Source organism: Equus caballus, chromosome 15 (assembly GCF_041296265.1).
Source record: "Equus caballus isolate H_3958 breed thoroughbred chromosome 15, TB-T2T, whole genome shotgun sequence".
NCBI lineage: Eukaryota > Metazoa > Chordata > Mammalia > Perissodactyla > Equidae > Equus > Equus caballus.
Genome location: NC_091698.1, coordinates 85,657,063 through 85,675,709, shown reverse-complemented (window position 1 = coordinate 85,675,709; position 18,647 = coordinate 85,657,063). Strand labels below are relative to the sequence as shown.

The 18,647-nt window shown below is 44.6% G+C and overlaps 1 protein-coding gene across 1 annotated transcript in view; it reads left to right on the top strand.

The window, feature by feature from the left end:
- RAB10 (RAB10, member RAS oncogene family) overlaps positions 1-4,979 on the top strand; it is a 75,051-nt gene extending 70,072 nt beyond the window's left edge. Inside the window, exon 6 of the mRNA XM_001502813.6 lies at positions 2,472-4,979. Within this exon, the coding sequence (XP_001502863.1) occupies positions 2,472-2,555 (84 nt within the window). The 3' untranslated portion in view covers positions 2,556-4,979. The remainder of the gene's footprint in view (positions 1-2,471) is intronic.
- Positions 4,980-18,647: the final 13,668 nt, after the last annotated feature.

Sequence of the window (18,647 nt, the reverse complement as noted above, 5' to 3'; positions counted from 1 at the left end):
GTAAAAGGATGGACTCTGAGTAAGGTGCTAAGTGAGTAAGTGCTAAGTTGCCCCCTTGGTTACAAGCACCATATAGCTTTAACTGGCCCACACCTGGAAGTTTCCAAGAGAGGGAGTATTTCCTGTGCAACCGTATTCTATCCTTGCTGTGGGCTGCGTGCCAAGCTCCCTCTTTCTCTTCTGTACATTTTTCTTAAAGATGTGTTTTAGGAGCGAAGTTAGTTGTTCAGGAAAACTCACAGACATCTTTTTGATGTGAAGCTTGATCTTTACCATATGGTGAAGAGAGGAATCCCAGAAGGCAGTGAGAGTAGGGAGGTGAGCTCAGAGTGCAGGTAGAGAGTTAAGCAGGCTTCTCTTGGGTTAAACAAGGTTTTTAAATATGTTAACTTTTTTTCCATTGGGCTACTTTTGTTTTTTCTTTTTAAGATTTTATTTTTCCTTTCTCTTCCCCAAAGCACCCCGGTACCTATTTGTGTGTTTTAGTTGTGGGTCCTTCTAGTTGTGGCATGTGGGACGTCACCTCAGCATGGCCTGTTGAGCCGTGCTGTGTCTGCCCCCAGGACCCGAACCAGCAAAACCCGGGGCCACTGAAGCAGAGCAAGTAAACTTAACCACTAGGCCATGGGGCCAGCCCCGCCTTGGGCTGCTTTCGCTTTATATTGTTTCCATGAGAGAATAAGTTCTCAGTTACATCCTAGCTTTTAAAGTTTAATTTGTGATGAACTGCTGTTGCACACAACAGCGTGGCTAAATCCTACAGACCGATACCGAGTGAGAGAAGTCAGACACACAGAATACACAACAGCGTGGCTAAATCCTACAGACCGATACCGAGTGAGAGAAGTCAGACACACAGAATACACAACAGCGTGGCTAAATCCTACAGACCGATACCGAGTGAGAGAAGTCAGACACACAGAATACACAACAGCGTGGCTAAATCCTACAGACCGATACCGAGTGAGAGAAGTCAGACACACAGAATACACAACAGCGTGGCTAAATCCTACAGACCGATACCGAGTGAGAGAAGTCAGACACACAGAGTACACAACAGCGTGGCTAAATCCTACAGACCGATACCGAGTGAGAGAAGTCAGACACACAGAGTACACAACAGCGTGGCTAAATCCTACAGACCGATACCGAGTGAGAGAAGTCAGACACACAAGAATACACAACAGCGTGGCTAAATCCTACAGACCGATACCGAGTGAAAGAAGTCAGACGCACAAGAATACACAACAGCATGGCTAAATCCTACAGACCGATACCGAGTGAAAGAAGTCAGACACACAAGAATACATAACGTATGGTTCCATGTATGTGAAGGCCATCAACAGAAAAAAATGAATCTATGGTGATAGGACCCAGAGTATTGCTGATCTTCTGGAGGCAGGTATGGACTGAAAAGGGGCCTAAGGGAGCCTTCTGGGGGTATTATGTTCTATGTTTTGATCTGATGGTTCCACAGTATGTGTCTGAAATCTATCAAGTACAGTTAAGATACATATACTCTACAGTACGTAAGCTGTCTCTAAAACACAATTTTCCTTTCATACATAGAGTAAAGGTTATCCATTTAAAATAGTGTATATCTGATGGGATAGTGGTTAAGTTTGTGTGCTCTGCTTCGTTGGCCTGGGCTTTGCAGGTTCAGATCCTGGGCACCGACCTAGTAACGCTCATCTAGCCGTGCTGTGGCACCATCCCACATAAAATAGAGGAAGATTGGCACAGGTGTTAGCTCGGCGCCAATCTTCCTCACCAAAACAAGTATATTCTTCCGATTTTAAAAGTAATATTTAGGGTGTTGGGGGGAATAGAGGATTATACAGAGAAGATAATAAAATCTCTTACAAACCCACCACCTACAGGTTACTACTGGTAACATTTTGGTGTCTCTCCTTTTGACTTTTTCTGTATCCGTTTTTAACATTAATTACACAACTTTGCATTCTGCCCCACCCTTTTTCCTTCACTTAGTGTCACTATATCATGGTTGAGATGACCTTTTGGAAGCTCTGGTACGTAATACAAGCTTCAGTCTCAAAAAGCAAGTAACTAAGCAGAAGAGGGCCGTTCCAGTTCCCTGAAGTTAGACCCGACCCAGCATTGGTTTCATACAGATGTTTGATAATGCTTTGTAAGTACTGAGTACTCAGGGCTCAGGGCTAGGAGATAATAAACGTCTGTTCCAAAGAGTTAGGGCAGAGAGAGTTCAGAAGCTTTTATAAAGGGACGCCAGGAGGCCTCTAGACGTTTCACAGCTTGGAGAAAGTAGGCAAAATGAAGATCAAAAACAAAGCTTCCAAATCTTTGCTTCGCACGGGGGAGAAAACCTATCTCTTGTACTGTAATTGCATTTTGTTACTTAAATTAACGTTTAAGAGAATCTCTCTGTTGAATCTTGGTTAATCCATGGCAATGTGTTTTCATGGGTCGCTTTTCTTGTGTGTTTGTTCCAGACCCCTGTAAAAGAGCCCAACAGTGAAAATGTAGATATCAGCAGTGGAGGCGGCGTGACAGGCTGGAAGAGCAAATGTTGCTGAGCGCTCTCCTGTTCCATCAGTTGCCATCCACCCTGTTTTCTCTTCTTGCTGCAAAATAAACCACTCTGTCCATTTTTAACTCTAAACAGATATTTTTGTTCCTCATCTTAACTATCCAATTCACCTGTTTTATTTGTTCTTTCATCTCTGCTTGCTGACTTTATAATTTTCTTCAAAGAAAAAAATGTATAGAAAAATCATGTCTGTGACTTCATTTTTAATGTACTTGCTCAGCTCACCACTGCATTTCAGTTGTATTATAGTCCAGTTCTTCTTATCAACATTAAAACCTATAGCAATCATTTCAACTCTATTCTGCAAATTGTATAAGAATAAAAGTTAGAATTAACAATTTTATTTTGTACAACAGTGGAATTTTCTGTCATGGATAATGTGCTTGAGTCCCTATAATCTATAGACATGTGATAGCAAAAGAAACAAAAGCCAGGAAAACACTCATTTCCGCCTTGAATATGTAAATGGGGTTAATTTTGTCCTGTGCCTTATGTGGAAAGGAACTTTTTTGGTTTTTCCTTTTTTGTTTGGTGGAAGCATGTGCAGGAGACATATCATCCAAACATAAACCATTAACATGTTTGTGGTTTGCTTGGCTGTAATTTTCAAAGTAGTTAACTGAGGATGAAGGGTAATGCAGAAATGATAGCTTTGGTTTGCTGAGTCTCATTTTAAGTGGCCTTGATATTTCAAACTGCTCCTGCCGCCATTTCTTCTCCTCGGCCACTTTCTCCTTGTGTCTGTCTTCTGCATGCTGCTTTATTTGCTTCTCCCTCCCCCCACCCCATGTTATGAGTTATTTAAAAACAAAAGGGACAAACTGGTAGGTTTGTCAAGTTTAACATAAAGCACTGATTTAACTTGCTAAGTAAACTGAAAGATGAGTCCTAACTGCCTACTATCAAATAGTCAATTGTGTCTCCCCTCCTTTTCTCTCCCCTGGATCTTCTGTCCCAGACCCCTTCCTTGGCTGTTTGACTTCGTGTTCCTCCTCTCCTCCCCTCTTTGTTCCCTTCCTGTCTAGCCATTGAGTTTATGAAATGGAAGAGTTAATTGCATGCACTAGTGTTTGGAGGGTGTTGTGGTTTGTCTTTCTAAGTAGGTGTATTGCCTATTCACTTTCCTAGAATAAATCTCTTACCCTAAATTTGAGTAGTCTCCATTCTGGCAACTCCTCTAGCAGTTTGGTAGCCCAGTAAGGTCGTTTCAAGCGAGGTGGGAAGGAGGAGTGACATTGATTAACAGGTTTGCCAAATATATTGAAATTTGGCCTTTGAAGAACACTTTTTCAGTGTTAAGTTGTCTTTACCTTAAGATTTAGAAATGTTTTTGACTATTATTAATTTTAAGTTCTGTCTTCACATCTCTTTGGAAAACTTGTATTACCATGGATTTGGAAAAAAGACAACAAAGGCTTTTCATGTAAAGCTAAGACCTCTAGCTATGTCTAACCCTGTCCTTTTTCACTTTGTTTTTCTAGTTTTGCTTCATTCCTTATCATTAGGATAGGGTGAGTTAAGTTTGCTACGCTGCTAGCATCCTAAGATGATACCTTTGTTGAAATAATTGTGAATAGCATGATTCATTTCTAGCAGAGGCTGAGTTTAGGACAGCAGCTTCCATTGAAAAGTCTTTCTGTGTCGTGGATAGCATTTTAATGCCCTCTTGGCTCACATAAACAAACAACATAGGGACGAATCTGCTATGAACATCCATGAATTTTTCAGATAGTGCCCTAAAAATGATTTTATATGCCTCACTGGTGGTTGTTCTTAGGTTTTTCCCTCACTTGACTTTATCATTGTTTACTACTAGTAAAAGCAGCATTGCCAAATAATCCCTAATTTTCCACTAAAAATAATAATGAAATGATGTTAAGCTTCTCGAAAAGTTTTAGGTTAAACCTACTGTTGTTAGATTAATTTTACTGTCTTGTTGCTTTCCTTCATCTGGAATGTGGCAGTAGCTTTTTTATTTTTAAACCTCTTTAATCCTTATTCAATTCAGTGACTTAAGGTTTGAGAGCTAAACACTGGGATTTTGGGTAACAGACAGTTTTGTTGTTTGCATAATTATAATCGGCATTGTACATAGAAAGGATATGGCTACCTTTTGTTAAATCTGCACTTTCTAAATATCAAAAAAAAGGGAAATGGAGTATAAATCAATTTTTGTATAACCTGTTTGAAACATGAGTTTTATTTGCTTAATATTAGGGCCTTGCCCCTTTTTCTGTAAGTCTCTTGGGATCCTGTGTAGAAGCTGTTCTCATTAAACACCAAACAGTTAAGTCCATTCTCTGGTACTAGCTACAAATTCGGTTTCATATTCTACTTAACAATTTAAATAAACTGAAATATTTCTAGATGGTCTACTTCTGTTCATATAAAAACAAAACTTGATTTGCAACTGTGTGGCTTGGTTTTCATTTATTTATAGGGTTGAAGACGGAGGAGTGCTTCTGAAAATAATGCAGAGTAGCAAACTGAGTATGAGAGGGGCAGAACTAAAAGGGAGATACCCTCTCAACCTCGGGAAAACTGGGGAGGCAATTTCAAGAACTCTCTTTGGTAAGAAACTACATAGAAAAATAGAATTATCTCTAGGACACCAAAGCAGAATCGTTCTCGTGTCAAAAGAGCACGATCCTAGTCACTCCCCAGCTAACAATACTAGAATGTGCCAAAGGCCAACTACAACTGGAGTCAGCTGATTACCCAGGGGCACCAAGGTGGGCCAGCCATACTGGAGGATGACTCCTGATTTTAGCAGTGACTGTCCTATTATCTGAAAAATGTCAAGTTATTTCCTACTTTTTTGTGAACCGTAAGTAACAGCTTTGGTTTTATGTGTAGTATGGTGAAAAAAATGTTCAATCCCATATTAAGGCTGTATTAGTCAATAAATAAAGATTTGTTGACAGGATTATCTCTGCTGGAGAGAGATGTAGAGGTTTTCTCACACTGTGGTGTTTATAGGAATCACCTGGAGTGTTTTTAATGCCTCCCCATTCCCTCCCCTCCAACATGTTTCTGTTTTGTGTGTCTAGAATGGGGCCTTTGATTCTGCTTTTGAGATCAGTGTAGGAAAATAGACCATGTTCTCTCCCCGTGGATTTATGGTCTAGTTTAGAAAGCAAAAAAGCCATTAATAATCAACTAAACATACACAAGAGACAAATAGTTGTGGTCCAGATTTTAAGTGCTGTGTTAATAAAAGAGGAAGTTGAGTTGGTGAGAAGAGTTGGGGTAGCTTTTTAAGGGAGTGGGGACATGCGTTGGTTCTTAGATACGTAGAGCAGTTGGCCAGGGCTAAGTGGAGGGTAAGAAGGGAGCACGGGCAAATCAGAAACAAGCTTTGCTTGTGTGAGGAATGGCAAGTCCAACTGGACCATGCCGTTGGCAGTGGGGAGTCCTAGCAAGCCCAGCCCTTGAGAGTGGTGAGAGCAGGGTGCTGGAGAAAGCGCAGCCTAGACAGGTTGGAAGAGGAGAAACAAGGGTTGTGGAGATCACCTCAGAAGTTGTTGGCATTAATTTAGATTTGATAGGACCCGACTAAAATGATAGCAAAGGGCAATGGAGATCTAAAGTTCAGGAGAATATGTAAAGGGGAAAGAATATTTCTTGCCTGGTAGGAAGTCTCCTGGGTGCTTGTGGCAGTAGTCTACGTTCTTGATATCAACAACCTGGTGAAGTACTACCCATTTTACCCAGTTTACAAAGTAAACTGTTTCAGATGTAGTAATTTGCTTAAGCTTTCACAGCCACTTGGTGCTGGAGTTGGATTTTGAAACCAAGCTTGAGGCCAGTGCCCATTCATTCTGTTTCCACCTTCACCATGTCAGTTTCTTGGGGTACGTTCGTATGGTTTGGTTATGATGATGATCATGGGGTAATAAACATGTGCCAGAGCCAGTAGGAAGATAGAATGGTAGAGTGTGGTCTTAATCTAGTTAATGTAACCATTTAGCCCAGCCTTGGTACCTTCTAACAAAGAGTAGTGCTCTTGAAAAGTACTTGGCTCGGTTTACTACTTATTTTTGCTAACCTGTATTAACCTCTCACCACCTGCTGATTTTGTGTTTACTCCTGCTTCAGACCATCTTTTGGCTGAAAGTAAACGAGGCTTTTCACAATTTTCTTAATGGGCTTTCTGAGGCTATTTACTTTGAGGCGGACTTTCGTTGCTTATTGATGGCTACAGCAATGAGTAATGGTGGGAGAACTAAAAATATAGGGGAAGGGAAATGCCAACTTAGCAGCTGGATTTGGGACAGTTTATAGTAAATGAGTAGTGCGGTATTGCTTGGTAGGACATCAAGAGCCACATAGGGGACATGATTGCCCCAAGCTGGAGAGTGTTCTGGTGAGACTGAATTTAGGCCTGAGATTTTCAGCACCAAGACGAAAAGAGAGCTGGTGTGTTCCTGTTGTATCTGGTTAAAGAGAACATAACAGTTGCTAAAGAAAATCTCTAGCACAAAATCCAGAAACTTCTATTTAAAGGTCGTTGGACTACAAAGTAAAAATGTCTCCAACGCAAGTTCATAAAATGCATAAATTTGCCTGTACGCCTCTATCTTTTAAAAAAGTTTTAGTAAAATGCAAGAGCAAATGGTAAGTCGATGGTGATGTTTCTACAGGGAGCTTAAGTAATAAAGTCTCGGTTTGTAGCCTTATGGTGATTTGACTTGGCTGTGGACCGTTTAATGCTTCTTAAAGAAAGGCAGCTCACAGTCTCATTAGATTGTGAGGCGGTGTCGCTTGGTCTTTTGACTGAAGCTGGAGAGTAGTCAATCCAAGATGAAGCTCTGGTGAGTGCTTGAAGTGCAGGTTTTTAGTGTGAAATGAAAAAGGTCCGTTTGCTTCAGACGCCAGATGTGCAGGTAGCAGAGCTGATACTGCTTTGGAAATGACAGGGCTCGAAGGAGAGGCCGTTTCACCTGTGCCGCCTCCGAGGTCCCTGAAGTATTCCAGTAAAGCCTCCTAAGTTTCACGGTGTCCATCACAGGAACAACTTAGGTTTGGAAGATTTCAAAGGCAGATGCTGCAGTGAAACCACCTGTGTGATGAAGATGCTAACAGGAGCGCTTCCTCCAGGCGAGCTCACTGGGATGGGGGAGACAGATGTAGGTCATTCTGTAGGGTGCCTGGGGCTGCTGCCCTGTGCCTCTCTGCGTCCTCCACATGCCTGCAGGCTGAGAACACAGCAGGGGCCGTTCACTCCGCCCTCCCCACCAACACTGCCTCCGCTGTTCCTCCTCCTAACGGGCCGCTTAAGTACTGCCTGGGAAATAAATGAGAATTGTTTAAAGAATAACGCCCTAGGATAGGGGTCACTTTTCCAATTTGAAGTCTGGGTCACTCGTGGGAGGTTACATGAACGTTCTTTTACTTACTTATTTTCTAATCACCCAGCTTTGAGACCTCAACTGCTGATGACTCTTCCTCTGGCTATCACCCAGGACTGTTCACTTTTTATACGTTATGTCCTGTCTTCCCTTTACATTCCTGCTGCCCTAGTTTTGGCTCTTGTACCTCTCTTCTAGACCACTGCATTAGTTTGATCAGCTAGTGTCGGTCTCGCTCACACACCCCTAGTCCATCTTGCACAGATGAGAAGGTCCATCTTCTGAATGCTCCACTTCCTGCTCAAGAATCAACAGTGGCCCCATTGCCTACAGCAAGGATCTGTCACAGTTTGAGCATAGCTGGTCACTGTCCAAGCTTCCAGGGAAGTAAAGCAATGCGATGACCTGACCCAACATTTGAAGACCTCCAGGCCCCAGCCCATTGCTACGGCCTTAACTCTCCACTGAAGTGCTGCACAAATCTACTCAGCCATTTGCAGCCCTCGCAACGGGTCAGGCAAAAAAATCGGTGCTTCTGACACCCCTTTGCTGGATTGACACCCCTCTGTATCAGTTTTGGTGCTTAGCTGCAGACAGTAAAAACCAACTTTGGCTAAAGATATTAAAAGATATTAAAGTTGGATTTTTATAAGAAGGTGGCAGTAGTGGCATAAGTTTTCATTTTCCACAAATCTCTCCATAAAAACACAGCAACTAGGATAGCAAAACCCATGAGCAACGTGTACAGCAAAATTAGTCGACAAGGTGGCCCCACAAATGCCCAAACACAAGCAGGTAGGGACAAACCTCTAACAGAAACGGGAGCTGCGTGATACCAGCATCTGTGCAGAAGGAAACGGAAGAAATGGGCATCTGATGGATCTGAGACTCTGAAATAACCAGCAGGTACTTGATGGCTCTCCAAGCCAATTAGAGAGCGGCCGAAACCCAAAGGGGTTCGCACACTCCGGTAGCAAGTGCGTGCAGAGGATCCGACATATGCTCCGTGAAGACCAGCAGTTGGGCCCCTAAGAAGTTCCCTTTTCCCACAAAGAAACCAAGGCTTCTTGAAGAAATGGCAGATTCCACGTTTGTGGCTGGAAATGTATAAGAGGAGCCAGAAATATCTTGTCACATTGGACAGAAATTCTCAAAATCTAAGGATGTGTCAATAGGGCTTGGGAGCCAAATCGCAGAGGCCCACTCCGGCCAAAGAGAGGACATGATGAACACATCAAATATGTTTAAATCCACGAGTCCATAATGCCACACACGTGCACTCACATACACACACACCCCAATTGGTCACTATTGGAGGATGCCTGGGAAACCTCTATCTTGACCCCCCTCCACGTAATAAAAAAATCAAGAATTGGCCTTGGCTTCCCTATACAAACTACACCACTGGGTAACTAAACAGTGAAGCGGGCCAGAATAAGCCACTGTGGCTTAAAAATGATTTTGAGCTGAAGGGGTTTGAGTTCCTGAAATCCCTTATCTGCCTAAAAGCACAGCCTCCCAAAAGAATACGTCATAAAAAACCCCTAGAGAGCAACTCTAATCTCTTCTTGGAGACATTTGTACCACCCTAAAACATTGTCACAAAACTCCATCTTCCATCTATTCTCCCAAGGGTCCACTTATTTTTCCAAAAAGCCATTTGCTTTATGTGTTCTTTCTCTCCCTTCCCTCTTTAAGAAGTCATTTTATTCTCTCACGAGTGCCTCTCTGCCTTTCCCCATCTCCTATGAAGGTGGATATAAGCCCCAAATTCTGGAGACACATTCTTCTTGAATTCCCAGATATATAGTGAATAAAAATTTGTTTTTCTCTTGCTAATCTATGTTTTGTCAGTTTAATTTGCCAGCCTCCAAACACCGCACCTAAGAAAGTGGCAAAAGTTTTAATCCCCAACAATAGTAAATAAATTAAAATTTTTCTATAGAGAAGTATTACAACAAAGAAATAAAGAAGAAATGATAGAATTTTACTGTTTTGCAGCCTCTAGTGAATTAAATGGATCTAGGGATGATCAGTGGCTACTAACATCACAAAGAGAGAGATCTAAGAAAATAGAGACATCCATTTATGTACCTTCTGACCACGAACACAATACTTGCTATGAGGAGGCCATGCCAAAAAATATCAAACCTCTGTCAGATCAAACCTCTGGTCTAGATCCCACTGCCAATTTATAGGAAATCTGAGGACAGAGGAACATTAAATTAAACTACATTAGTCAACAAAATCCAGGCTGGTATATTTTACAGGACAACTGATCCAGTCTCTTCAACAATTAAATTTCAGTGGGGAGAGACTGTAAATTAACAAAAGACTGAAAGGGAAAAAAAGCAGCCAAAACTGAACCATAAGGTGTTTAGGGAAGTAGAGAGGTAATATACTGTAAAGAAAATTGAAGAAATGACTACCCCAAAAGTCAGGGTAGGGAGATTCTTAGCAGGGAGGGAGGAGCTATAAATGGTGGGAGGCACATGGAGAGTTTCGAGGATAGCGAAATCCTATCTTCAGACTTGGATGTTGTTTACAAAGATGTTTGCCTTATAACAATCGATTATCTACAATTTATCTTATGTAGGTTTTAAAGTGTGTATTCTATTTAACCACAAAGGGCTCTGTGTGTGTGTATAAAATTATATTGGGTAGCTCACAGTCTCCAGGACCACAGAACCAGTTTCAGAGGCTGTGCAGCCAAGACCAGCGCTCGAAATCAGGCTCAGCAGAATTGGTCGCTACCACTGAACACTGTGCCCCAAGAATTGTCACTGCTGCCTCTGGAAGCAATAGAGCCGCCACCAATGAGAAACCTTTGCTCAGATCGATCCTGTGCGGCCTCCACCCCTTTGTTTCAGTAGCTTCTGCTACAAAGTCGGGTGGCAGGTTGGTGGTGAAGCCCCAAGTCCGTGCCCATGCCCCAGAAGCCAGGGAAGCCGGGGAAAGGGAGTCTGTTGTCTTCAGCTTCAATAGTGGGGGTGGGCTCTGGATCTAAGGCGGAGGATTCAGGTGCTGGGTGGACAAAAAAAACAACCAAGCTCCCCCATGCCAGAGATGCTCCAACTCTACTGCGTGTTAGAGTCACCTTGGAAGTGCTTTTAAAAATCCCAGCGCCAAGGTTGCACCCCAGCCCAGTTAACACAGAATCCCTAGGGTAAGACTGGAGTGTTAGTGAGTTTTGGTTTGTTTTTAACTTCCCATGTGATTCCCATGTGCAGCCAAGTTCATGAGCCAATGCCTACACCCTTCCCACTCCGAGTGTGGTCTTCAGATGAGCAGCACTGGAGTTCCCTGGAAGCTTGTTAGAAATGCAGAATCTCAGCACACACGCCCCCCCCCCCCCCCCCCCCGGCTGAATTAGAATCTTTCTTTAAACAAGAGCACTAGGCGATGCTTATGCACATTCTAATTTGAGATGGGCTCCTCTACACTCTTCTTCCAAGGCCAGCCAAGTCCCACCAGCAAGGAGATGCCCCACTCCTGAGCAAGGAAGCGAGCTCTCCCTTCACACCGAGAAGAGCACTTTTCACCTACATCTCCTGGAGCATTTGTTGCAGACTTCCTTGCTTGTGGTTAATTGTCTTCCGTTGGCTCATCTCCTTACCAGCTTGTAAGCTCTGGTGGGCAGGGACCCTATCTTGTCCCCTTTGTGTCTTCACAGCACTTAGCACACTGCTGCCCACCCGGCAGGAGCTCAGGGGCGTGGTAAGTGAGCCCATGACTTTCCTTCTGCTTTTTTCTCTCCTCCACATTCAGCAGGGGCTGCACTGGCCTCCTTGTTCCCACTTCCACTTTCACGCCCTCACATTTGTATTCCAACTTAAAAACAACTTCAAGTTTAACTTTAAAATTCAAGTCCAGGTCTATTCCTACTGACCCCCTCCAGGTACAGGATAAATTGGTTGACTCCTGTGGATCTCCATTCCCTTGTCTCTAAAAGGAAGTGGACCCGCAAGCCCTCGAAGACTAGTCCAATGTAAATATCCTGGGGTTCTGTGGTTCCCCTCTGCAGGATTAACCAAGACAGCCATACTCTCCCTCTTGTGAACTGGCGGGGGTGGGTGTGGAGAAACTATAAATTACACAGAGTCACTGAGCCACCTTGTGACCATTCCTGGGAACTGCATTTCTTTTTTTTTTTCTCTTAAAGATTGGCACCTCAGCTAACATCCATTGCCAATCTTTCTCCTCCTCTTCCTCCCTCTCTCCCCTCCTTTTTCTTCTTCTTCTCCACAAAGCCCCCGGGTACATAGTTGTATATTCTAGTTGTGGGCCCTTCTAGTTGTAGCATGTGGGACGCTGCCTCAGCATGGCCTGATGAGCAGTGCCAGGTCCACACCCAGGTTCTGAACCAATGAAACACTGGGCTGCCGAAGCGGAGCGCATGAACTTAACCACTCGGGCCCCGGGGTGGCCCCTGCATTTCTTCAGTGTGTCTCAAGAAACTTCCCCAGAGCCCATGAGTCTGAGGGCCATTGTCATGAACTTACAGTAAACAAGCCGCACAAAATTAAATTCTCTCTCCCAACCGCTACTGAAATGGAAGAAGGGAATTTTAAAAAGTATAAGACTGCAGGGGCTGGCCCCGTGGCCGAGTGGTTCAGTTCGCGCGCTCCGCTGCAGGCGGCCCAGTGTTTCGTTGGTTCGAATCCTGGGTGCGGACATGGCACTGCTCATCAAACCACACTGAGGCAGCGTCCCACATGCCACAACTAGAAGGACCCACAACGAAGAATATACAACTATGTACCAGGGGGCTTTGGGGAGAAAAAGGAAAAAAATAAAATCTTTAAAAAAAAAAAGTATAAGACTACAAAGACAAAAAAAAAAAGGCGAGACATTTGTGAGAATTAAAATTTTTGTTTTTGCAAATATTGAAGTAAGTCTTTTAAAAATGGGAGATGGCAAACAGAGGTAAGTGTCCTAGAGCAGGAGTTCCGGCCTGAAGCTTTCAAAGGGGGAGGCCAATAAAGAGCGAGCAGACTGTCCCTGAAGCTCAAGGGTCCCAAGATTTGGAGGCACCAAGTGCCCTGGGAAGTCAGGCTTGTGGCAGTAGGGTAAAAATGGGCATGAGTAGAAAGTCTAAGAAATAGCAGGATCTCCAGGTGTCCCTGCCCACCCCTCCTAGAGGTTTATGATCTGCAGAAATGGGACCACACAGCCCCCAGGCTGGGGACCCCGGGCAGAGGGAAGGGTGGAGATGAGCCATAGCATCAAAAACAAGGCGGTCGGTGAACACCTGCATCTTGAGCAGTGGGCTCCTAGACTCTTTCCTCCCGTCTCCCCTCCCGTCCCCAGAATTCTGGCAGCCAGACATATGCACCCAGGCAGAGGATTAGAAACATCTCTGGAAAACCCGGCCCAAGAGAAAAGACTCACAAATACTGTCAGTTGGAGGTTTACCAACTAAAAGGCCAGCTCATTGCAGATTATTCTGTGTCGAAGGTCTCCAATCATCAAGACAGATGAGTACACATGAAGTTTCCAACCTACCTGAACATATATATGAAATCATTCTAACATATAGGGAAGTAAAGAAAAATTAATAAAAATCCACATACCCAACACCCAGGTTTAACACATATTTGCATTCAAGCAGATAGTCAGTTCTTCATGTTAACCAAAAAAGAGAGTAAAACAACGAACAAAAAAACAGAAAAAGGATACCAAAAAAATGCAGAAAACCAAAGAAAAATCCCAAACTCACTTTAATAATCTTGGTTATGACATGATATTGAATCCACAAAGCAAGAATAGGATGCTATAAAAAAGAGAAACAAAGAATCAGATGGAATTCACTAAAATAAAAACTGTCAACTGAAATAAAATACAAAAGTCAAGGAAATCTCCCAGAAAGTGAAACACACAAGCCAACAAGAAAAAGAAAGAGAGGGATGGAAAAGAGGAGGGGATGATAAGAAATTTAGAAGGCCAATCCAAAGGCCAGAATTTGATTAAAGGAGGTGCAGAAAAAGAAACTAGAAGAAAGTAGAAAGGAACATTGTTAGAGAGAGGACAAGCAAGCTTCCAGGACTGAGGGATGTTAGTCTCCAGGTGGAAAGCGCCCAGCACAAAAGAACAAAAACTTACCTGCGCCAAGGAACGTCCTCATGGCATTTCAGAACTCCAAAGATAAAGGATTTAAAAAAGCATCCAGAGGGAAAAAATAGTCATGACAAGAGATTGTCACATATTGAGGTATATGGTAACTATTCGAGTTCAAAACTGATTCAGCTTGAACTAGAAAGCCTGACTTATGGCCTATCATACATTGTGCATCTGCTTATCCATTAAAGAATCTGTCTTGAGATAAAGAATGCAGACTTCTCCTCCTATGCCCTATCGGTAACAACACCCTATTGGTAACAACACCCTATTGGTAACGCCCGGATTAGTCCTTTTCCTGCCATCAAGGTCACGTTGATCTGCTAATTTGCAACTGAATACCTCTTTGAAAATATATCCTGGATGTGTCTAATGTATCTTCTTTGTTCTAAAAAGATATAAGACTGTACTGAAACTCATGCTTCTCTGGAACACCTTCTAAGGCCTTCCCAGGTTTTAATCCTCACTTTGGCTCATAATAAACTCACCCCAATTTTGATTTATAGGTTGGTTATGGATTATTTGTGTCGACAGTTACATAAAAAGAATCAAGAATCTGAAAGATGCAAATTTTCTTAAAGTAATGCAGAGCCCTAGAGAACAATGGGCAATATCTTCACAATTCTGAGTGAGAAGGACGTTCTCAGAAGAATTCTACAGTCATTCAAATTACCTGTCAAATATGAAATGACCTATTCAGACAGGGAAAGAGGTCGATCTTTTCCTTCCATGCTCCCCTCTTCAGGAATCTATTAGAGGACATCCTCTAGCAAAATGGAAACGTGCGCAGAGAAGGAGGGAGGCCTGAGCCCCAGGAAAGCAGCCCAGCAGACCATGCAGCTGGCCCAGGAAGCGCCAACCTCGAGCGGAACCGTAGGCCTGGTCTCTAGGAGGACGAGCAGGAGAAATCATGTCGACAGGTGTGTTACGTAGCTAATGCGCCACGTGAAAATAAGGAGGAAAGCCCTCTTGCCAGCCAGGGAGCAGGCTCTCTGAGAGCAGGGATAAAGTCTGCCTTGTTGACCACTGATGCCCAGTGCCTAACTGGTCCTGGCACACAGTAGGTGCCCAGGACATAATGTTAAATGAGTGAGTGAATGATTGCACGGGCGAGAGCTGATCAAGCTTCAAGTCCCTGCTTTAAGCCCCGCGATAAACAGGTCAGCTCCCCTTCCCCATGTAGACACCTCGAAACGCAGGATAAATATAATTTTAAATGCATAGCTGAGTTCTCAAGAAAGCAAGGACAATCTGAGGGACAGCTAGGTCACTTAGAAATCATATGGCAGGGCTGTGATTTACAGATGCCCAGAGATGCAACATGACATGCTCACGGTCACACGGCTGATAGTGACTGAGCTGGGGGAGCCCAGGTTGCTCGCCTCCGCCCCGGGCTGTTTCCACCGTACCCTGGCGCCTCTCCACTTACATGAGAACCAACGGAACAAAGTCCAGGCATCGTGGTAAACTAGAACCTTTACTTCAGGGCGGCCATACATCCCGCCCTAAATGAGATGCATTAAGCAGGGGTGGAACCGCCCCTTGAGTTTCCCTTTTTAAACCGGCTGCAACAATTACAGAGGAAGTTGTTACTCCAGGCAAATCTTTAGTGTTGGCAAAACTGGATCATTCTGAAAGCAAACGCTTTCTAGAGAAGCGGTTTCAGATCATTTAGAATAGGGGAAATCTCTTTTAAGGGCACAGTGTTTCACACAAGAGCAGGAGAAACAACTTGGAAAATGCTGAAATATCTCTAATACTTACCAAAAATACAAGCCCCCGCCGTTGATGGCAGGCTCCACATCCCCCCTCCAGCTCCCGCCCATTTCTGCCCCCTTTTCCAGCAAAACTTCTGGGAGGGCTCTCTGTGCTCCTCGCCAGGCCTTCTTGCTGCCCTCCCGAATCCACCGGACGCGGGGCTCCGTCCCCACCGCGCACCAGGGGCGCTCTCGTCCGGGTCAGAGTGTCGAGGTGTGGGCTCCCGCGTCTCTCCTTCCTGAGCGCTGTCTTCGCCTGGCTTGCGGCTCCGCTCTCCCTGCCTCCCCAGCCCTCCTCCGTCTCGCTGCCGTCTTTGTCTTCCCGACCTCTAGGTGTTAGCGTGTCCCAGAACCCGGTTCTCAGAGCGCTTCCCCCCCCCCATCTACACTCGTGCCCCAGGGAACTTCATGCGAGCTCATGGCTTACACACCACGCGCGTCCCGGGGACTCCGCGGCTCCACGCTCAGCCCGCGCCTGCTCAGCCCCACCCGCTGCCGAGCTGTCCGAAAACTCCTGCTAGCCCGCCCCGCTTCGCACAGCCTCCCCGCGCGGAGAGGGGCAGCGCCATCCTTCCCGTTGCTCTAACCCCGTCCTTCTCTCACACCTCACGTCCAATCCGTCAGCTAATCCCCTTGGTTGTACCTTCAAAATACACGGAGAACCCGCCCCATCTCACCACCGCCACAGCTCTCCCCAGGCGGGCGCCAGTCATTTCCAGAAAAGGCATGACGGCAGAGCCCTAAGGGGTCGGCTTCCTCCCTCGCCCACAGGCTCCTCAACACAGCCGACAGAACGACCTGTGAAAACGTTTAGACCATGTCACGGTTCTTCTGAAAATACTCCAAAGGCTTCCTATCTCACTCAGAATAAAAACTAAAGTCCTTAAAACGTTCCCGTTGCCCCCATTCCCATTCTGATCTCAAAAAGGCCAAGCTCTGCCTCAGGGCTTTTGCCCTTGCTGTTCTTTCTGTTTGACGTACTCATCCACCGTATATCAGGGCAGCTCACACTGTCACTTCCTTGTGATCTCTGCCCAAATGTCCCTTATCATGCAGGCCTTCTCGGGCCACTCTACGTGGGAGGGCAGCAACCCCACCCCAGCCCTGGTCCCCATCCTCCCCTTACTTTCTTTTTGCCTCCGTACTTCTTCCCACCATCTAACATATTAAAACTTACTTGTTCAGTAGTTTGTTGCCTGTCTCCCTGCTGGGATAGAAGCTCCACATGGGCAGGGGCTCTGCCTTAGTCACCGCTGTGTCTCCAGCACCCAGAATGGCACCTGGCACACCGCAGGCACTCAGTAAGTCCTGCTGAGTGAATGAACCAGCTGTCTCCGCCCCTACCTCCTATGGGAAATTCTCCACAAGCAAAGGGGAGAGCAAAGCAGGCTTTCTTGCTGCATTTTCTCAGGGTGATGGAGGAATTCCTAGTGTCCCCAAAGATGCTTGTCTGAGCCCTCACAGGGAAGGGGCAGCACAAAATGCAGCCTAGTCCCCTGCCGTGCCACCCACTTTCACAATCTGACCTCAGCTAATCCTGACTGAGGACGCGCACTCCGTGAGGTAAGTGGTGGTGTCCTCATTTGGCAAATGAATAAACACGAGCTCAGCAAAGTTACCTGACTTGCCAGGACCCCACAGCTGGCGGGAAGGAAAACGCAGGCCCAGTGCCCCATGAGTGTGCTTCCCAGACCCGGGGGCTGCCCTCCCCTGTGGAGTCCAAGCCCTGATGCAGGGCCGCTTTCACTCTGACATTTGCAGTAAAAATGAGGCAGAACTTTAGAAAGTAACCTAAGAAGTGTGTATCCTATGATCTTATCGCTAAATATGGGACGTGCCCTGCACCACACAGGGGCGTATTGTACACATCTGAGTAGAGTTTACAGCTGCTTTTTTCAGAACTGAATGTCTTTATTAATGTTTAATTCCTCATAATATTGTAATAATGTGTTTACATAAAAATGAAATAGAATACCCTTTGCCATTTATAAAAGAGCGTTATATGAAACATGTCTCAGTCAATTTAAAAAGATGGAAATCATAGAAAGCATCTTCTCCAACCACAGTGGACAGAAGAAGTGGAAATTTTACAAATATGTGGAAATTAAACAACCTACTCTTTTTTTTTTCGTTTATTCTTTTTTTAAAATGAGATGTAATTGACATATAACATTATATTCATTTTGGGTATACACCATAATGATTCGATGTGGGTGCATATTGCAGAATGATCACCACAGGAAGTCTAGTTAACTTCTGTCACCATACATAGTTACACATTTTCTTTTTCTTATGATGAGAACTTTCAAGATTTACTCTCTTAGCAACATTCAAACATACAACTCAGGAGTATTAACTACAGTCCCCATGCCATACATTCTGTGGGGGACTGGAATTGGCCACCCCAAGATATGTCTCTTTGTATTGAGGATTATTTTAGTCCGGTTACTTTTTTTTTTTTTTTTAAGATTTTATTTTTTCTCCTTTTTCTCCCCAAAGCCCCCCGGTACATAGTTGTATATTTCGTTGTGGGTCTTTCTAGCTGTGGCATGTGGGATGCTGCCTCAGCGTGGTCTGATGAGCAGTGCCATGTCTGCGCCCAGGATTCGAACCAACGAAACACTGGGCCGCCTGCAGCGGAGCATGCGAACTTAACCACTTGGCCACGGGGCCAGCCCCTTAGTCCGGTTACTTTTAATAAACTGCAGACAGGAAAGGAGGCTCTGAGGAGTAGAATTTACTTACCCTTTGTTAAGAGACATTTACATTGTAAAGGAGATCTCCATGTGTAAAGTTGCCTCCCTTTCTGTACCAGGAAGAAGGGGGCATGACCTTATCTCTAGAAACTCTTAA